The sequence below is a fragment of the Phyllostomus hastatus genome, unplaced genomic scaffold (assembly GCF_019186645.2).
Source record: "Phyllostomus hastatus isolate PE091 unplaced genomic scaffold, TTU_PhHast_1.1 phas_contig_159, whole genome shotgun sequence".
Taxonomy (NCBI): domain Eukaryota; kingdom Metazoa; phylum Chordata; class Mammalia; order Chiroptera; family Phyllostomidae; genus Phyllostomus; species Phyllostomus hastatus.
Window position 1 is genome coordinate 3263332 of NW_025333640.1, and position 15092 is coordinate 3278423.

General features: G+C 54.6%; 1 protein-coding gene across 3 annotated transcripts; it reads right to left on the bottom strand.

Moving 5' to 3' along the window:
• Nucleotides 1-666: 666 nt before the first annotated feature.
• On the bottom strand, nt 667-11132 carry TLE6 (TLE family member 6, subcortical maternal complex member). Of its 3 annotated transcripts, none has more exons than XM_045831354.1 (17): nt 11002-11132; nt 10374-10465; nt 9837-9910; nt 9416-9461; nt 8367-8408; nt 4710-4772; nt 4303-4591; nt 4163-4185; nt 3821-3881; nt 3640-3704; nt 3499-3536; nt 2659-2911; nt 2313-2563; nt 1879-2020; nt 1348-1498; nt 1042-1118; nt 667-883 (listed from the first exon to the last, which is right to left on the bottom strand). In XM_045831354.1, exons 2-17 carry the CDS (start codon nt 10398-10400, stop codon nt 779-781), a joined length of 1707 nt encoding a protein of 568 aa, XP_045687310.1. In that variant the 5' UTR covers nt 10401-10465; nt 11002-11132; the 3' UTR covers nt 667-778. The 3 variants fall into 3 exon arrangements, with proteins under 3 accessions (XP_045687310.1, XP_045687308.1, XP_045687309.1); XM_045831352.1 differs by having other exon boundaries at nt 4303-4594; XM_045831353.1 differs by lacking the exon at nt 11002-11132 and adding an exon at nt 10696-10816 and having other exon boundaries at nt 4303-4594.
• Nucleotides 11133-15092: the final 3960 nt, after the last annotated feature.

Here is a 15092-nt window from a genome sequence, read left to right on the forward strand (position 1 = left end):
CCTAGCAAAAACCAGGAAGGCAAGGGTCAGGTGGGGTCCTCCTAGGCTACAAGGGGGGACGGCTCCAGATCAGGCTCCGGCAGAGGCAGCCGTGGCAGTGGGAGCCGGAGGTGCAGGGCTGGTAGGGGTGGTGACACAGATCTGGGCTCTGGGAGCCCTGTGGGCAGCCATAAGGACCGTGGGTTAGAAGGGGCAGGAGGTCCAAGCAGGGAACTGCTGGGACCTTCTGGAGGGAGATGGCAGGGTCCCCACTTGAAACAAAAGCCACACTCAGAGAACTTCTGAAGGTCCTTGATGGAGGAAAAGAATTCTGTGGCTAAGGAAGGTAGGCCTGTGTGACACCGTTTGGGACGGTTTAGTCTGGGACAGGGGAACAGATGCGGATCTCGGGGCCCTACCGAGAGGGTGAAGAGCTCTGGTCTAGCCAGACAGGGTGTGTTGGGAAGGACAGAACCCCATCTCTGGGACGGTTAAGGAAGCGGCAGAAAAACAGCTTTCCGTGAGACGAGAGGTCAGCGCAGGGGAGCGGGGGAAGTGCTCTGTGCTCATTCCCCGCAGAGGGGGTTCGGGCTTTGATGGCTGAGAGACCCAGGCTGCACAGGGTCCTTCCAGATCTCCGCAAGATGGCCAGGGTGCAGGACACAGAACCAGACCAGCTCTGCTTTTTCCATTGCTTTATTACACGTGACAGAGACCACCAGCCGCCCATCATGCCCCTGCACCACGACCCCTCACGGGAGGAAAAGGACCCTGAGTTGAGATGACAGTAGTGAGCCCCTTAGTACGTGATCTGGTACACGGAAGCGTGGTCCCTGGACCCTGTGACAATCAGACGGTTGTTAAGGGACACATCACAGCACATGACAGAGGTGGTCTCAGGTACCTGGGAGGGTCAGGGAGCAAAACAAGGAGAGCTCACTCATCCTTGCCCCTAACTGTGCCTGTCAGTTCAAATGTGGTCCCTACGGGGCCTCCTGGGCTCAGCCGGAGCGCCCAGGATCCCTAAGCCCCGCCTGCCCCACGCCCAGCCCACCCCGGTACCTGGAACACCATGGCTCCTGTGGGCATGCTGTAAATGCTAACCAGGTTGTCCATCCCGACGCTCACCCACCACTGGCCTGGAAGGAGGCAGAGGGCACCAGATCAGAGCTGGCAGCCGAAGGCCAAAGTCGACACCTGAGAAATGGAGGGGGCCCCCACCTCCCGCATGTCCCTAAGGAGAGCATCACTGAGAGATTCCTGCCGATGAAGGGTAGAGGGGGAAGGTGCTCGGGAAGGGTCAGAAAGAGGGGGAGTCCTATGGGAGGTTGGGGGCCCCAGGGTACTCCCCTACTCCTGGCCACTCACCGAGAGGGGAGAACTTGAGACCGAGGATAGTGTTGTTCTTACAGCCCACCATGTGTTTCTGGCCCCCGAGGGTGGGCTGTAGCCACTGCTGGCCATTACCTGTGCCCACCAGAACCCAGTCCTCCTGGGGGCTGGGGGACAGGCTTATTATCTGGGGGTAGGTGGCAGGAAGGAACCTGGTCAGGGACCTGCCTGGCCCAGGAGATGGACAGGGGCACAGAGACCCATCCCACGTGCTGACCACCTGCCCATTTCCTGGCTGCAAGGCCCCAACAATCAATTTCACATCTCTAGGCCTCGATTTGCTCATCTGTAGAATGGGTTGGTCCTCTCTACTTTATGGGAGTATCACAAAGACTATGAAAGCATCCAATGTTATTTGAGCAACAGGAAAGAATATTTCTAATGATCCCTATTCCCCCCAGCATCACCAAGACTTGGGGTACCACTACCCCCCCAGCATCTATCTATCTCCTCTAGCCTGAGGCCCAGCTGCTACCTGACTACGAAGGCTACATCCCAGCTGCACACCTGAGACTCAAATTGGTATTCCAGGGGCTCCTTGGTGGTCCTCAGGTCCCAGCACCGCAGACAGGCATCCATCCCCCCAACCCAGACCTTCCGGTTTTTGACAGCGATGCTCCTTGCTCCATTTGGGGGGACTAGCAGGTCCCTGGTCCGGAGAGGCATCAGGAGGAGATTGGAAATGAGATTCTAAGCTTTGGACCCAAGGAACACCACCTGCCCAACCACCTTCAGTTGATAGTTGGGGAAACTGAGGTAGAGAGAAAGTACCAGGACTGAACTTTGAAAAAACAGCCCAGCCAAAATTTGAACCTGGGTCTTCATCTCAAATCTGAGTTCAAGCACACAAGGGGCTTTAACCTTGGAACTGCTGAATCCTTGCTCAGCAAACAAGGTTGGAAGGAGTTCTCAGGGCAATCCCACCCACCCTGGGGCCACACCTAACCACGCTCTGATCCCGCAGGTCCCAGATCCTGACGATGCCATCAGTGAAACTGGCAAAGGCTAGGCTGTCCTCCAGGGTGGCAGCCAAGGACTGACAGGTGAGACTTGCAGAGGGCAGCTCATCTCTTACGTGCAGGGAGGGTGCCATCAGGTCCCACACGCTCACACCGGGTAAGTTGTGGCCACCCGTCAACAGGGCGGTGCTGTTGGGGAACAGCAGGCAGGTGCGCAGGTAGGCCCTGCGGGCCTGGGATGGACAGAGGCACTAGTGAGCTACCTCCGCTGTAGGCAGCTCTTCCTGCTCCCCCAAGCCCCACCCTCTGCAGCTAGCCCCACTCTCACCTGCACGCGCAGGTGGCTGTCAGGAAGCCTGTCCTCCACCACCTGGCGGACCAGGCTCCACACCTTGATGCCACCCCTGCTGCAGGTGAACACGTGCCGCGTGAAGCTGCTGACTGCCGTGGCCAGCACGAGCTCCCCGTGGTTTAGCGTCCGCCTCTTCTCCATTCGGTGTGGGACGGCCACCTTCTTGGACCGCCAGGGCAAGGCGTCTGGCCCCTTCCATGTGTCTTCGAAGTCCTCAGGGTCCCAGCATCTTAGGAGGGGAGACCTCGGGTTACTGGCCTGCCTAGAGGGAGGTGCCCAGCAAGCCCTGGAGGGGCTTCATTCTTTTTCAGATGTGGGGGTTTCTCTCCGGCCTTCTTCCCTGACTCCACACCACTTCCCCAGTCTCCTACCCACGCCCCTCCAGGTCTTCTCCCTCTCAACTAAACACCACTCCCTTCTGCCTGGAATGCTTTGCCCCACCCTGGATGACAACGGCTCATCCTTCAAGGTCCTAGCCACTATGCCCCTTCCTCTAAGAAAGCTCTCTCCCCCACATCTGGGCTCCCCCAGCTTCAGACCACAAGGTTGGGACTGTCTGCAATGAGCTCCGACACAGGCCCCCCCACCCCCCGCCGCCATTCCGTGGGAGTTCCTTCCCCAAATCCCCTGAACACAGGCTGGTTATGGGGGGAGGGGCAGTGATGCTGGCATGAAGTCACACATCCCTACCCAGACCCCTCATCTCTAGTTTCGGAGGACAGCACTGTGGGAGGGGTGAGGACATGCCTGTACCTCTGGTCCCCTCCACCTCCTGGGGACAGAGACACAGATAGGAGGGGCGGTTCCAACACTTACATGGGCTTCAGAAAGGAACAGTCTCTCCCAGAAGGCTCCTGCAGGTGGGTCAAGATCACAGCTAAGCCAAGCTGGCTTTCTCTGCCCAGACCCCCAGACTCTGAGTAGCGGGGGAGGGTACCAACTGAGACCTGGTCTCACCTGGGCCATGCAGGAGAGCATCATCCCTGGTGCCATGTCTGGTTCTGTGCTCCCTTCTTGGGAACCTGCAGGGGGTGTTGGAAGGGCACAGGTGGGCTGAGAACTGGGCAGAGACAAGAGCGGCTCAGCAGCAGGCATAGCCCCCTGGAGCAGGCTGCCTGCCCCCTCCCACTGGGATTACCCAAAGTATCTTCGGTATAGGGTTCTGCTCCAAAGTAGCCTGGTTCTGGGTCCTGGCTTTCCTGCACGTAAGAAACATGGAGATCTGGTCAGACCGGAGGATCTGTACAGGGTCAGTCTTAGAACCAGAAAACTTAAGGAGGAGGCCCAGGCAGTGAGGACGGGACTAAGCAAGTGCCCGAGTCCTCCCACCCAGGAAGAGTTGGAGACAGTCTCAGGCACAGTCCTGGCTCCGTGGAGGGCACGAAAGGGCTCAGGTGGAGGACGTGGACTGATCCCACCGAGACTTGAACGTCCCCACCTGGGAGCCCAGCCAGGATACCCACGCAGCCCGGTTACTTACCAGGTCTGGCACCTGTTCTGGCACTATGACGATGGGAGGGAGGAAGACGATGGAGAGAGACAGTAGGAGAACAAGGTTCAATCCATGCTGCCCTCCACACAGTTTGAGGCCACCCCCTTCCCACCCTCAGGAAGACTCACATCTGCGTCTCAGTTGGTCCGCCTTATCGTGGGTCCCAGCAAAAATCTGCCAAAGTTGCTGGGTCAGAACATCCTGCCAAAGCTGGGGCTCAGAGTCCCAGGGCAGCCACACGTCTGCCTGCTGGGCTGGGGGCCTGTCCACTCCAGAGGGCCGCTGGAGCCAATCAGATGACCTTGTGGCCATGACGTCTTTGAAGTTCTGCCCCTGAAGACTGGAGGGCCGTGGGGGCTTGACCTCTGGGTGCTGGGAAGCCACGGGGCTGGCGGGTCTCTGGGAGTCCTGCTCAGCCTGCTAATCAAAGGAGGCCCGGCTTACCTGGTGCTGCAGGTACCGTGTTGTGAGGGATGAGAGGATGTGCCCCATGCCCCGAGCATGCCCCTCCCTCCTGGAGGATCCAGAAACCTACCTCCCCAGCCTGGAAGCCCAGGGGTTGGCTGCAGGTCTCCAGGATCTGTAGGAAATTTTCTACCTGGGTGGGGGTGCGGGTGGGGGACATCATTCTAGTTAAAGCTTTGTAACCGACAGCCCTGAGCTTGAACCCCGTCCTGTAAGCCAGGTTTCTGTGTGTGACACGGGGTTGCACGACCTATATTGAACATTTGGGAGTGATTCCCGGTAACGACAGAGCCCTTGGCACTGTACCTTGTGTAAAGCGAGGCTTCGGCGCCCAGAGGGCAGCCTCAACCGTGGGTGATAAAATCTAACCTTATAGGACAGTCGCTGTGATAGCATGGCAGAAAGCGGAGTCAGATCCTGGTTCATGTCCAGTTGTTTTCTGGGGATGTCTGAAAACTAAACCCTGAATACTGTGGCTTTAAAATGGCTCCAGGAAGCAAAAACTGTGTACGTGTCCCCGCATAGGCGTGACAGTGGAAATTGCTTAAATGTTGGAAAGACACTAAGAAACTGATTGTTGCCTCTTGGGGAGAGGGGCTGGCAGGCAGTAGGACAACTGGGAGACCCGGTGGGAGGGTCGCTTACGTTATTTTATATTTCAAGTCCAGCCACAGGACTGCACCGATTCCAACTTCAGTTAAAAACTTCTAGGGTCATGGAGGGGACTAAGCGATCTGTTTCCTTTTCTACCTCTGCACCGCCCACCTTTCTGCTCTGAGGACGTGCTCCCTCCTACCTAATATCCTGCGGTTTTCTCCGTGCCCTGAAGCAGACGCTGTGTCTGTTTCTAACCTCTCCTTCCACGGGGCTGTGCGGCCCTGCACGGAAGCTACCAGCCATGGTGGCTATTTAAACAAAGTTAAGTACAATTAAAAATGACATTTCTGCAGTTCCAGTGGCCACATTTCAAGTGTTGAACAGCCACATGGGGCCAGCGACTACTCAGCCTGGCGGCACAGGCACCTAGAACCGAGGGCAGCGATTCCTAGAGTGTGCCCGACACACAGCTGAGAACAGAGCAAACACAGCTGGAACCTCCCAGCTGATATTGCCAGGAATTCGAAGTGTGGAAATGTGTGCGCGTGCAGCTATATTTAATCCGGTACCAGACCGAACATAGCGACAGACAATTGTTCTAGAGCTGTTTGTCTAGTGGGGTGGCTGCTAGCTTTATGTGGCTATTGAGCATTTGACATGTAACTGGTGCCACTTGTTTAAGTCAACTTAAACAGCCACATGTGTCCCATGGCTACCGTGTAGGATAGCAGGGACTCTTGTCTTGGCTGGCCTGTGGCTCTGGAGGCAGATACCCACTCCCCTCCTGGTAGATGCTGAGAAGCTCCCCAGAACTGTCTGGCCCAGAGAAACCTCCAAAATATTGGGAAAACATCTTTCTTTCACAAAGAAAGATAGTTAATAAACATATGCAGCAGCCCTGGCTGGTATGGCTCAGTGGATTGAGCTTGGGCTGTGAACCAAAGGGTTGCCGGTTCAATTCCCAGTGAGGGCACATGCCTGGGTTGCGGGCCACGTCCCCTGTGAGGACCACATGAGAGGCACACATTGATGTTTCTCTTCCTCCCTTCCCCTCTCTCTAAAAAATAAAATTAAAAAAAGAAACAAGAAATGCAGCGTAAGCACCAACGGCAGGCAGTACTGTTTAACAGGCACTGCTGGCATTCCCATTTTGCGGATGAGAAAACTAAGCCCCAGAAAAGCAAAGCCAATTCCCCAGTCAGAGAAAACAGGGGGGCCAGGCAGTGTTTACCTGCCTCCTCAAACAGCTGGCCCCCTGCCCCTGCCTGTTGGGCAAACCGCAAGGTGGTGGGAGGGGCTGGGGCGTAGCAGCCCTGCTCTGGGCCCTCAGGGCTGCTGCCTCCTGGGGCCATCAGTGATGGATTCCCCAGCTGGGCCTCCCAGCGGCAGGAGGCCCAGGGGAGCCTTCCCCAATTCGCCCTGGCTCGTTAATGTGCAATTTACTGGCACTTTAATGCACTCAGCATGAAAAGTGCTGCTCCCTCCTGCCTGCTGGCTGGCCTTCCCTGGGGAGAGCTGCGTGCAGGCAGAAGGTGGGGAGCAGGGGGGCAGCTGCTGCTGCTGCTTGGGATTTTAAATGCACAGCAAGGAAGCTGGGAAATCAAGAGGGAGTAGGAGGAGGTGGTCTGTTCCCGGACCACAAGGCTGTCAAGGCTGCTAGGGATCATCGCCTGGGGGTGGGGAGCCTTTCGGGGTTGGGCAGCAACAGAAGTAGCCTGTCTTGGGGCCTTGTCCCGCCCCCCTCCCCCGCCTTGATCCTCAACAAGTTCTGTCTGGTTCCTCCCCTAGACACAGTCCACAGTCTGATTACTTCTCACCACCTAACTGCTGTAAGTGCCAAGCCTCCCACACCTGGATGGTCCTCCCGGGTCCCCCAGCTCCTGCCCCAGCCCCTACAGCCTGTCTTCCTGTGGTGGCCAGAGGACGCCCATAAGCACTTGAGTCAGGTCCTGTCCCTCTGCTCACAGCCCTCCAGGGCTCCCACCTCCCTGGGGTAAAAACCCAAGTCCTCACCATGGCCCTGGCAGCCCCTGCACAGCCTGCCCTCACCCCTTCCCTCTCTCACTCTGTTCCAGCCACAGGAGCCTCCGCTGCTGCTTCTCCAACACCTCAGGTGTGGTCCCACCCCAGGTCCTTTGCATGTGTTGTTTTTCAGATACCCTCATGGCTCCCTCCAGTTCTCTGGTCAAATGTCACCTCAGCAAGCCCTTCCTGACCACCCTGAAGGGCAACCCTCTCCCATCCTGGTGCCCCACATCCCCTCGGGGCTGCTCCATTCAGCGCCTACCTTGCCCCGCCCTCACCATCTGACACTTCTGTTTACCAAGCTCCTCTCACCCCAAGGGCAGGGGTTTGTCTGCCTTCATCTTTGCTATTTCCCTGGCGCCTACAACAGCACTTGGCAAGGTGATGGATAAGTATCTGTTGAATGAATAACTGTTCTGGTTGCTTCCTGCCCTGCCCCCACCCCAATCTGTCTCTCCCCTGTTCCTTAAGCTTCCCACCCCAGCCCCTGCTAAATTGCAGACACGGCCCTGGCCCTCTGCCAGTCACATCTGGCACGGGCAGGAAGTCCTGCCAGAACCCAAGAGAAAGGGGCCAGGTGGCAGGAGGACAGGCAGGGGTGGAAGTCATGCTTCAACCCAGGCAAAGCGCCCTGTGAAGGGAGCCAGAGCCCCTGGTGCAGACCTGCCCCTGGCTCGCCCGGGAGCTGGGCCCTTGAGGACTCTCAGACACAGGGAAGATGGTAATCCGGGCGTGTCTGTCACACATAACAGGCCCTTCGAAGCTGAAGCAACCGACTACCAAGCGCTGAAAATGCGCCTGGCCTCATCTGAGCCACACGAGGACCCTGGGGACAGGCCACGAAGAAGAGGCTCAGGGAGAGGATGGGAGATACACTGCCAAGATGTGGGGATCCGCTGATATCCTGGGGCTTCCAGGTCCTGCCCTTCCTCGGCCCACAGCACTCCAGGACTCCCACTCCCCCGGGGTAAGAGCCCAAGTCCTCCCCAAGGCCCAGAAGGCCCTGAACAACCTGCCCCCATCCCCACTCTTCCCGCACCTTCTCCCCCTCTCCCGCCTTTCACGGAGGGGCAGCTGTATCCCAAGTTCCTGGTGACTCACTTACCTGCCTGTGATGTTCCTGTAGACCCTGTCGAACCTTCTGGAGCTACAAAGGAACAACAGAAATCACACTGAGTGGCAGTCAAGGGAAGTGGGTAACGGTCTGGAATTTGAATGCTGTGCGTGCTCCCCCCAGCTGTGTGACCCTGGGCAAACCCTACTCTTATCAAATAGAACCACACATTCAAAATGGGAGCTAATTAGGGAGACCCCTGGATTTCATTCTAGATGGAAAGGTCAAGGGGTTTCCTAGAGACCTCTTCCCACCCCCTTCCCTGGCCCATCCTCAGCCCCTTGCCCACTCTGCTCCAGCCCCACTGGCCTCCTTAACTTTTCCAACAGGCCCATACATAGTCCTGCCCAGGGGCCTTTGCACACAGTGTGCCCTCTGCCTGGAACACCCTTCCCAGTTCTCTCTAGGGGTGGCAGGAGCCCCTTATCCTTTGCGAACATCACTTCCTCTGAGAAGCCCTTCCTGACTACCTCAGCCCAAAATCTACTCATTCTCACCCCACCTATTTTCCTTGTAATGCCTACATCTTCTGAATCTTGTTTCTCTACGTATTTGTCCCTGTAGCTGCCCTGTCCCAAGAGATAGCCACTAGTCAAGTGTGGCTATTTAAATTTAAACCAGTTAAAAAACTCAGGCCCTTAAAAGTACTCAATTGCTGCATACAGTGTCCTGTTGGACACTGTGGATAAAGAACATCGTGGACACTGGGATACAGATCATGTACCCCTCAAGGGCAGGAACCCTGGTCATGTGCGGTGGGCTGAAGAAATACTTCCTTTATTTATTTACTTATTTTAAAAATATTTTTTATTTTAATTGTTGTTGAAGTAGAAATTCTTCTTTTAAACATGGAACTTTTAGTTTTTGCAGCAAAATTACTATGAAGAAAAACTCACATGAAGCCAGGACTCAATGTGTTAACTGGCTTGCCCAAAGTTAGCAAAATAAATAAAGAGGGTGTCTCAAAACCTTGCTCCTGAGGCCAAACGGGACAGCCTTTCCAGAGGCTGCCCAGAGGGGCTGCCTGCTCTGTGGCTCACCAAGAAGTAAATGCTCTCCACCTGTTCGGGCAAGTGAGGGGGGAACCTGTGGAGAAGAGAGACCAGCTGGGAGGAGGGGGCAGGGCTCTTCCCCAGAACTAGTGCATCTGTCCCCTAGCCCCCTGGCTGGGAGGGAATGAGGGTCCCCTTCAAGGAGCCACATTTAAGACAGTGTCAAGGTGAATATGATTTTAATGCAGCATTGAAAAATCGTATACACAACTGCAAGGACATTCATGCCGAATAACAACAAATCAAAGATTTAAGTAAAAGCCGGGGTTAATATTCCTGGTTTTCTTTTTGCTTCAGGCTCCCCCATTACTGGTCCTGTCTTTTGGGTCAAGGGACTTCTGTGCCACCAAGTCACCAGATAGGATTCTTTCCCTCAGTGGGATCTAGGACCCCCATGAATTGTCCTCACCTAGGGAACTGCTTCTTGAGCTGATCCAGGATGCCCTGATAGTCCGGGGCTGCAGGGCTGGCCTCCTGATGAACCTGGAAAGGGTGGGGGAGGGTTGAGATGGGATCTCCTAAAACAAGAAGGGAATCTGCCTTCTCTCTTCCTACTTAAGTGCTATACAGTATCTTCCATTTTGCCTCTTGCCTTAAAAATCTGAAGTATTCCTTCTCTGGCCCTTTATGGGAGAAATTTGCCCACTCCTGGCCTAAACTTTTAGCAGTGGTCTTCCCTGGGAAGTAACATCTGGAAGAGGGAGGATTTCACTTGTAAAATATTAACAGAACAGACGATATAGTCAGTGTTTTACACCTGGGTTATAAGAAGTTTAATTTTAAAAAGCAAGTGCCTTGGCACCTCTCAGGTATGACAGGTTAGTGACCCCAGCTTAAAGGCCTGGCCAGCCACCCTGAGTCCCTCCACAGAAGCAGGAGAATTGGATATGAACCCCAGGCTCTTCCCCCACCCCCAGGAGTTAATGCCACACCACACGCTCCTCACCAAACTTCCTGAGGGTGTCGCCATCATTGGAGGGTGCTCCTGGGGTTAAGATAGCCACCAGAGGTCGGCTTCAGGCAGTACTCCCAAGGATTCTAAAAGCAACAAGAAGACTGCAGGTCCTGAAGGCAGAAGGCTGGGCAATGACAGGGAGAGACAAGCCACACCCCATGCCTGGGCCTCCTGCACCCCTCACCATGGCCCCCAACCCCATCCCTGACCTCCAGTACCCCACTGCATTCCCTACAGCCTATGTTCAACACTCCTCCCACACGCTGGTGCCTGCAGCTGTGCTGATTAACACTGGGGACCCCAAGGACCTCACCCTATGAGGTGTGGGGGAAGAGTGGTCAGGGCTTGGGGATCCCAGAGGATGCCAAAGCTCAATCTCGGTTTTGAGACAATTTCCTAAAGCACAGGAGAACACCAATGGAAAGAGATTTCGAAGGAAGAGTAAGAGTTGGCCAGGTGAATTAGGAATTTCTCAGGTAGGAGAGACCTCTCTACCCCAATCACTCCTGTGACACCAAGTCCCTTCTTTACTTCGCTTCTGCCCCTCAACGCCCTCTAAGCCTGCTCCTCCCCAGCTCAGTGACCTTGGAGTCCTCCTAAAATCCCAGGGCCTACTCACCTCCCTTAGGATGGAAGCTCACAATAAGCAAGAAGGAAGCTGCGGGGGTCAGCCAAGTTCAAGCCAAGAGGAAACGCCTCGCCCCCACCCTCACCCGGAGGGCCATTTGACCCGTCGGGCCCCGCCCCTGCCCGCCCTGGTCCCGCCCCGGCCCGCCCCGGCTCCGCCCCGCCTCCACCTGTACCGCGAACCGGATCAATGAACAAGCAGCAGCTGCACGTGGGCTCGGGCTCCGGGGGCGGCCGCCGGGGACTCTGACCAATTGCGAGGCCTATTGCCCACGTGGGCCTCGGCTGCTGTCATTGATTGGTCGTCTTGCCCCAGCCGCCGTCCTGGCTGTCAATCAGCGCACCCGGGGACGGGATTTAACCCTCGCAGTCCCACTGCAGGGAGGAGCAGTGTGCAGAGCTGCAGGCAGTTAAGATGCTGGCGGGGGCAGGGATAGCTAGAAGGGCGTGGGGCTTGGGTTCAGAGGGTGCAACTTGGAGAGGGACTGGGCAGCGTGTAGTTGCACTGTTTGGTGAGAAGCCTGATAATTTTTCGCGATGCCCAAGAGTGGCTATTGGCAAGAGAGGGGGAAGAGGCGTGGAGGCGGTGTGAGGCCGGCACTTGGGGTGGGGGGAATCTTTAGCTCTCTCACTTTAATCCTCAGATATGAGCTAATAACGTTTTCATGATATTAATGTGCAATGCAAATCAAGCTTCAAACCTCCTTTCGGAGGAAAACTTAACAGCTCCCTTTTATCCTGCACAACCCATAAGCCAAGCCTCGGGCTACACATTTTTATCAGGAATTTTCCCAACCGCCCTCCAAGCCCGGGGACTGCGGATCTGAGAACTGAAAGCAGTTACTGCAAAGGCCTTGAGGCTGGTACACTGTCCCCAGGGTTCAAGGTAGGAAGGAGAGGTGGGTATTCTAAGCCTGAGGTGATGTCAGAGATAAGTGCGGGGGTGGGTTGTAGGGGGCTGTTGAGGGATTCAAGAGTTCTGTTTTAGCTTGGTTTGAAATGCCTACTCAAGATGTGAAGTGGTCAGTCTAGAGTTTTGGAGTGAGAGGCCAAGTTTTTGCCTACCCCAGGACCTTTGCACTACCCATTCCCTCTGCCAGGGACAGCTTCCCCCCCAACAGCCACTGACTCACTCCCTCATCTTCAGCTCTGGCTCAGAGGTCACCACCTCAGTGAGACCTCCATTCTCTTTCTTGTTTTATTTTACTCCAAATGTGGTTTGAATTGGAGTTAATCTTGTTTTAATCTCAGTGGCTCTAAGCCCTGCTGTGTTCAAAATTCATATAATGCTGACAGGGCCCTAATACATTCTTATAACTGGCCACAGGCTCCTGGGAGGGATCCACATGAACCAGAGATCTCGCCCATTGCCCCTGGCCTGTGCTTTTTTACTAGAGGGAAATTGAGGGTTCAGATCCTGGGATGCGCAACCCCCAGAGGTTCTGATGTAAATACATACCTTGGGTTTTTGTGGCTAGTCTACGAAGGAGAAAGTGAGGGCTGCCATATATGAACCGCAAAATAGGTTTCCACCCGTGATCCCTCAACTGGCCTGTAATTGAAGTGTGTTTTATTTATGGCCCAGCCTGCTAATTGCCTCCCTCTGTGCGCCTGGCTCTCCCCCTCCCGTGGATGCAGACTTTCAGCTGGGATACCAGCTCATTCGAAGCTGGCTTGTCTCGTCTGGCTTCTGCTGGGTACCTGTAGCTGCTTAAAAAGAATTAAAATTAAATAAAATTTAAAATTCAGTTCCTCAGATGCACTGGCTGCATGTCAATTGCTGGGGGGTCACATGTGGCTGGGGACTGTCCGTACCGACGGCACAGACCTAGCCTGTTGCCATCACGGTAGAAAGTTCCTCTGGATGGCACAGATCTGAGTTTCTTCAGAAAGGAAGATTCTAGGTCTATGTAGAAATTTGAAGCATTTTATGGCAGCCATTCCACATTCTCACTTGTGAAAAGCCCTGTGTACGGGGTTGGATAACATTTGGAACTTTTGCTGGTGTGTGTTCCCTGCTGGTTCTTTCTTTTACCGTCCCTGCCTGCCGCAGCCTGGCCAGCAGGGAGGCAGCCTCCTGAGTCCAGGGGAAGGGGATGGATGACACAACAGAGACGAAAGGAGGAAGCACAGATTTCCTTCTTGGCTCCTGAGCTGTGCTTTACTTGGTGGAAATCCAAGGTCTGGATGGAAGTTTGAGAAAAAATAGGTTTGTGTTTCCAAAGCTTTGGAATTCCCTGGGCTTCTCTTGGAGACCTCAGACCTGGTACCTCAGGGACCCCAGAGTCACCTGAGTTGGATGTGGACCAGACAGAAGGGTCAAGGGAAAGCCCAGGGTGGAGAGGAGGCTGTGGAGTGACCACACAAAAGTGGCAGCAGGAAGGCGGTGACAGGCTTCAACTGCCCCACTCTGTCTCTGAGCCCCAGAACTTCCCAGCGGCCCACAGGAGCAAGAGACATGTCAGAAGTGAGGGAGAAGCTGCAGAAAGCCTGTAGGTAGAAGGACCCCAGTGTCCAACCAGCCAATGAATGACCAGGAGGGTGGGACAAGGACCCTCTGAAGATGCTGGCCAGGCTGGGAGATGCTCAAGGGCAGGATGCCTCCCAGATGCCCCGACTCTCAGACACCACATCACCACCCATGAGCTTAGATAGACCTGGCCCCAGGAAATGTGAGTTTATCGAATTACCTGACATTAATTGAGGTTTGCTTTCTGCCACCTGGTGGAAAGAGGTTTGTAGTCCTTTTCCCTGGGCAGCTGTAACAAATGACCACAAAATGGGTGGCTTAAAACAACAGAAATCTATTCTCACATTCTGGAAGTCCGAAGTCCAAAATCAAGGCATTGGTAGGACCGAGCTCCCTCTGAAGGCTGCGAGGAGGGGCCTTCCTGCCTCTTCCAGCTTCTGGGGGTGGGGAAGTCGTTGGCCTTCCTTGGCTTGGAGACACATCATTTTGATTGCTACGTCCGTCTTCATGTGGCCATCTCCTTTGCGTGTCTGTGTCCAAATTTCCCTCTTCTTATAAGGACACCAGTAATTCGATTAGGGCCCAGCCTATTTCACTATGACCTCATCTTAACATCTGCAATAACCCATGTCCAAATGAGGTCACGTTCCCAGGGTGTGGGGGGGACAGATGAAGGGAATGGGGAGGGGGATAGATGAGGGGAACGAAGGAGGATAATAGGTTAGGATTGGAATATATCTTTTTTGAGGGGCAAAATCCTGCCCTCTACAAGGCTCAAGAGAGAAATGAGGTAACTATAGCAACCTACTCAATCTTCCACGAAGTCTGATATCCCCGTTTTCGGAGGTGACTACGAGGCCCAGAGAAGTTCCCTAAGCTGCCCAAGGCAGCACTGTTACAAAATGTCTAAGGTAGGATCTGAACCCAGGCCATCTTGCTCTGGGATGTAGCCTAGTAACCTTTACACCACAATGTTCATATCTAAATTAGGTTTCTGCCATTGAACTGCTTATGCAGTGGCATTAGGTTGGACCACCACATGGACCCAAGCTTGGAGGAAGGCACATCCATTCCAGAAGTGGATTTTGGATATCCTGGATTCAATTCTCGCTTCTGAAGAAATCCAGCTAGAGTCCCAGATCAAATTGCCCCCAAACTTGGTGGCATGAAACAATAAGCATTTATCATCTCAAAGGTTCTGATGGGCAGGAGTCTGGAGGTGGCTCTGCCGGTGCAATGTTGGGTCACCTATGAGCAATAATCCAAGTTCCAGCCTTTCTTTTCCCCTTTTCATAGAAAACAACTTCTGCCATCCAATTGAAAAACCTCTTAACAGGGAGGCCCCATCACTTTCTCATGTGCTCCTGATCCTACTTACCACCCTGTGTTTTTTTTTTTATTTAATTTTTCCTTGCCTGTCACGTTTGCACATTGCTGGGAGGATGGCTGAACAGAAGACACCTGCGTCCATACATGTGCATTTCGTGTGTATGTGCTTATTTTCCTCGGGTGCCTGTGTCTCAACTGGGGATCCAAGGTGCGTTTGTGCCTCCCAGGCGCCCCTGCCTGCTTCTGACACTCTCCCCCATCAGGGCTGGGCAGGGTGGGTGTGC

What these genes read in the sequence shown, in the direction of transcription:
- TLE6 (XM_045831352.1), bottom strand. Translation starts at nt 10,400, where the DNA reads ATGATGGCGACACCCTCAGGAAGTTTG. An exon ending in CGACACCCTCAGGAAGTTTG is followed by an intron (nt 9,911 to 10,373) that starts GTGAGGAGCGTG and finishes CACCCTTTCCAG; the next exon opens with GTTCATCAGGAGGCCAGCCC. An exon ending in CAGGAGCCATGGTGTTCCAG is followed by an intron (nt 884 to 1,041) that starts GTACCGGGGTGG and finishes TGACCCTCCCAG; the next exon opens with GTACCTGAGACCACCTCTGT.